The sequence below is a fragment of the Myzus persicae genome, unplaced genomic scaffold, assembly GCF_001856785.1.
Source record: "Myzus persicae strain clone G006 unplaced genomic scaffold, MPER_G0061.0, whole genome shotgun sequence".
Lineage (NCBI taxonomy): Eukaryota > Metazoa > Arthropoda > Insecta > Hemiptera > Aphididae > Myzus > Myzus persicae.
The window spans coordinates 142,848-148,185 of NW_019104101.1; the positions used below are offsets into that span (position 1 = coordinate 142,848).

A 5,338-nucleotide genomic window follows, 5' to 3' on the forward strand; every position below is an offset into this window, starting at 1 on the left:
CCATAAAAAAAAGTAACAAGAAAAACCAGACCGTTCATCAGAATTTACTGAAGTTATTTCAAGAAAAATGAAACCAGAAAATTAATTTGTTCTAGGGACTCACTATGGCGTTCTTTGGAATTTTCAAGAAAAATACATCAATTCCGAAAATTATAATCCTGATAATGTGGATATGGGATAGTACATCAGAAGCTTAAGAAAATTATAACAACTACCTTCCCCGACCACAAAGGACTCTATTATGAATCTCATGAATCTCATGGAATGATCAAAACTTCTCACACTACATGGAACTTGGTAACGTATGTGGACATTAAAGTCTTAACCACAACTTATGATAAGTTGATGACCCAGTATATTGAAATGGAGACAATTTGTAAGCAAATGATAACAAACTTTTGTAATACAGAAATAGAAAACATTTGTAATCAATTTCTACACCAATTTTCTACTACAACCCGACCATATTTGTATGAAATCCAAATAAATCGTCGTAACGTAATGTTATCGATAGAGCATAACTCAAATAATGAAATTCGAAATCGCCGAGGATTGGGAGGCACCTTCAAACGCCTGATCAACGTTTTGTATGGTGCATACTCAAAAATCGACACTGAATTCATATTTAAACAAATCTTGGAATTAACTTTACAAAATTCAAAATATTAATTGAGTCAAAGAAAAAATAAGAGTTGTACAAGCAGAAATATTGGACGCGAACCATACTTTGCAAGAAATCACAGAGTATCATCAGAAACTTGAAAATAACTTACGGTATTTACAAGGACTGACTAAGGAAAGTATCGTTAATATTAACAGATTAGAATTCAAAAATAAGCTGTTAGAACAAGCATTTTTATTCGAGGCAACTCTAAATCACTATGCTTACGAAACACAGAATCTTATTGCCATTATAAATGCAGCACTAGATGGCAAAATCCACACAAGCGTAATTACCCCCAGAAAATTGATACAAGAATTAACAGAAATTAAAATCAAATTACCCATGGGAAATAGCCTCCCTATAGAACTAATACATGAGTCCATGCCAAATCTTTTCAAAATCTCTGAAAAACGATTTTTGTGCAAGACGAGTACTTAATAATCTCTATTGAGATACCCTTAGTTGCAAGTAAAGTATTTAATGTGTATCGACTCATTCCATTACCAATTCTATAATCTACCAATACAGTAATTTTAATCGAACCAGAAGTTGAATATTTGGTAATTAATAATGATAACGAGGAATTTTTCACTATAGCAGGGAAATAGTGGGAAGCATGTGTAAATTTAGGAACCTATAAATTTTGTAAAGGTGGTCAAACATTTGACCACCGCTCGAGATCAAACCTTTGTGAAGTAGCACTTTTAGCATATCAGGCAATCCCAGAAACTTGTAAAATAAAATTGGTAATATTAACTACACCCATTTGGGATAAGTTAATGGAGTCTAATGCATGGTTATTTTATACTCAACCAACGTTAGTGACTATCAAGTGTGTGGAACTCCCACAAATAGTAACATTAGAGATCTCAAGCGTAGGAAGGTTGACTACCTCCCAGGATTGTGAAATCCATACAGATTATTCCATTATATTTCCGACAAGTAGATCTAATAGAAGTATCTATACAGATTTAATCCCGGAAAATAAAAAACATAAATTATTATTATCAGAAAATCTTAAAAATATAATTCCACAGAACCTAAAAGACATAAGTATCATACACGATTTCAATTCTTTATCCAAAAGGTTAGTAGAAATAAGTAAATTACAAAAGGTAACAAAAGACCCTTTAATAATATTTCAAATGGAATTTCATATGGTTCTTGTGTATATCTTAATAATAACTGTAATATCTGTAGCTAATGGATTAGCTATTAAGTTTAGAAATAGAATAATTAGAATGTATTCTCCGGATATACCGAATATTTTAACATTGAATAATCAATAAGTAGACATTACAAGCATAAAATTTAGTTGTTAACACATATTGTACGGAACATTCGGAACCATTAGGTCCCTAAGTTCCATTTAAGTTGGGGGGTGTTAAGAACCCCTGGTAATATTAGTTAGTATATAATATAGTTAGAGTATAATAATATTGTACAACGGCGACTGTCTGAAAGGATTGCTGTGACAGCAATACCAGGCAAGCGCTGGCTATAGACACGTCTCCTAACAAGCCGTGGCAGTTGGATTTTAGAGTAGTAAGACAGAACATTGTGATTCTCTCCAGAACATTTTTATTGTCAGATTATTTTTAACATATTATATTAATTCATTAAATTTATTGTAAGTTTTCTTTTCAAATTTAAATATAGAAAGTAATAATTAGTTAGGAAGTGTTTGTTATTTATTTGTGAGCGGACATCTCAGGATCGTCCGTAACAATTTTCTATAAATTCATTTCCCTTACATAGTAAAACAAATATACATTTAGGATTCCATTTTGCATGTTCAACCCACGGTATATCATCATTTGTCCATTTTTGTAAAACAAATCCACAGAAAAAACATTCAACTATATCTCCTACTCCTGTATATCTGAAACCAGATTCAGATAATGTATATTTATTTTGACACGAAGTGGATGGAAAAGAATTATATGATTTTAATCTTGATAAAAATGTTGTAGAGTCTGAATATATTGGATACGAATTATTTCACACCAAATAAACTAAAGATGGAAAATCGATTGAAAATTTCTGTAAATTCATGGTTTTTGATAAAACTGAAAATATTTAATCGTAAAAATCAATAAGATAATTTGTCGGAAAAATGAAAAATAAAACACAACTTGATTGATCAACGGTTCATTAAAAATTAACTAAATATTTTAAATTAATTATGTATTATTTAACATCATGTTTGGCAATTAGTAATGTAACTGGTTAAACATATACATTTTTGTTTTGAAATTACAGGGAGATTGGATGCACTGTAAGGGGAATTTGTTCCCTGATTTTTTTCATCTCCCTGTAAAAATGGCGCCAAACTCCCCAAACACATACTACTGAGGTTCTAAGTGTTATATATAACAGTATAGTAGTAAAGGAAATAAAGGAATAACTTAATTAGATAAGTTAACTTATGTAATTACGTTTGAGAATAAAACCATTTGAAGTTTTTAAAACTTGTTCAAAAATTTACATTGTGCACACTATACGTAGTTGAGACGTTGGAAAAAGAAGACTTTAATCAATTACCAGCTCAAAAGAAATTTGAGTTTATAATTTCCCAGCGAACAGTAGCGTGGATAAATTTATTAAATAAACCGGAAAGAGTGGTTTTTTTTAAATTTTGTAATATACATAGTGAAATTACATTGACAATTGGAGAGTTAAGGAATCTCGCAAAATTAGCAATAAAATATTTTTTTGAAACGACTAAGACCCTGAAGACAGCTTAAACGAAACAGATTTAACTTTCACAGACCATAATTTACCAAATAGTGATCAAATTGTGTTGACCGTAACGTCCGTAACTGTTGTTGAAGACGATTCTAATAAAAAAAAAACTGAACCAGAAACTATAGATACCGTTAGTATTAAACCTCAACTCCAAAATCTTCTTTGCGAATTACAAACGTCAAATCAGGTCAACAAAAAGTCAAATAACAATACGTCCAGTACTAAACATAATCAAAGTTTAGGAGTCTATAAAAGCACAGAACTAGTACATAAAAAGGGGAATAACGATTTTACAGCAGATTTTATACATTTAAAAGTAGAAACCCAAAATAATATTTCGGGTGAACAGATCAACACTATATAAAAATGGCGTTTAACCATAAACCCGATATTTTCTCAGGAAAAGAAAACGAGGATTTAGATAAATTCATAAAAAAATTTGAACTAATAACTGTAGTGAACGAGTGGGAAGACAAAGACAAAGTAATTATTCTACAATTATATCTTAAAGACTCAGCAGAAGATTTTTTTGAACAATTGAAATCAAAAAACGAAAATATTACATGGAATGAAGTCAAAAGTGAATTAATAACAGAATTTACATTAGTAGGAAATAAACATTTACTAATGGCAAAATTGCAAAACCTGTAACTAGAAAAAGGAGAAACATATAAAGAATTTATAATTAAAATAATAGGAATATGTTATAAAATAAACAAGAATATGACCGAAGAAGAAATATGTGAACTCATATTAAAAGGAGTACCCAAAGAAACTTTTCAGTTAATAAGGTTAGCAGATAATACATCGATCGCAAGCATTAAAAAAACTCTAGAGAAACTCGAAGTAACAAATCTATTGAGATCGAAAGATAAAGTAAATGGAGAAGTAGAGAAATTGACTAGAGAAATGGAGGTTTTAAAAAATCATATAAGTCAAATTAAGATTGGACAAACTCATAATAACATTCCTAATAGTAACAATAATTATCAAAACGGAAGGCAAACTAGCTATAACAATGGATTCAGCTTTTAAGGTACGGTCTCCAAGGCGCGACATGTCGTCAATATCTGTTTTTATAGAAATCGTATTATCTGGTCAGCAAGACGCGACAGGTCGCGACGTGTCAACTTGTGGCGACAATACTACTCATGGAGCAGTAGGCAGCGACACATCAAGATGACACAATGTCGAAATTAGTTTTTTTGCCATCTGAAGACAAAAATTTTAGTTGATGAAGTACAAAATAACCCAATGTTATATGATATGAAACTCCCAGAATACAGAAATATTATAATGAAAGATAAAATATGGAAAGATGTAGCCACAAAAATTGGAAAATCTAGTAAATAAAATTATATATTACATATTATAATTAATAAATAGTAAATACAATACTTAAATAACTTTTTTATTGAACCAAATATAAATATAATGATTCTTAAATCAAATTTGATTTTATAGCAGATGCTACTAAAAAACGTTGGAAAAACATTAGGGATTCGTACTCGCGTAATAAACGAAAACCTGGGACTGGATCGGCAGCATCAAAAAAAAAAAAAATGGTCACCGGCTACACATCTCACTTTTTTGGACGAAGTTGAATGTGAAAGAGAGTATGTATTAAAATTAAAATTACCTTTATTTTTGTTGCAAAAAAGGGCAACAAGTACCGCTTTGCTGTATAGTAGGTTATTAGTGGGTCAATGTAATTTATTTTCTATAAATATTTTTAGCGGATAGAAAATCGTAATATAAACATTTTTTAAAAATGTGATGTATCTATTGTATCTACGTTAATTTTTTTTAGAGCTACACCAAACACCAAAATAGATTTTATGGGAAACCAATTTTGCGTAAAATTTGTATTTTACTGTAGTACATACAAAATAATTATAATAAAAACATTTTAATCTTTACGTGATT

The 5,338-nt window shown here is 30.0% G+C and overlaps 1 protein-coding gene across 1 annotated transcript; it reads left to right on the plus strand.

Annotated features, from left to right (window-relative positions):
* The first annotated feature begins 3,778 nt into the window (after nt 1–3,778).
* On the plus strand, nt 3,779–4,447 carry LOC111038764. Its single transcript, XM_022321990.1, has 2 exons — nt 3,779–3,992; nt 4,068–4,447. The coding sequence occupies exons 1-2, from the start codon at nt 3,779–3,781 to the stop codon at nt 4,445–4,447; spliced, it is 594 nt and encodes a 197-aa protein (XP_022177682.1).
* Nucleotides 4,448–5,338: the final 891 nt, after the last annotated feature.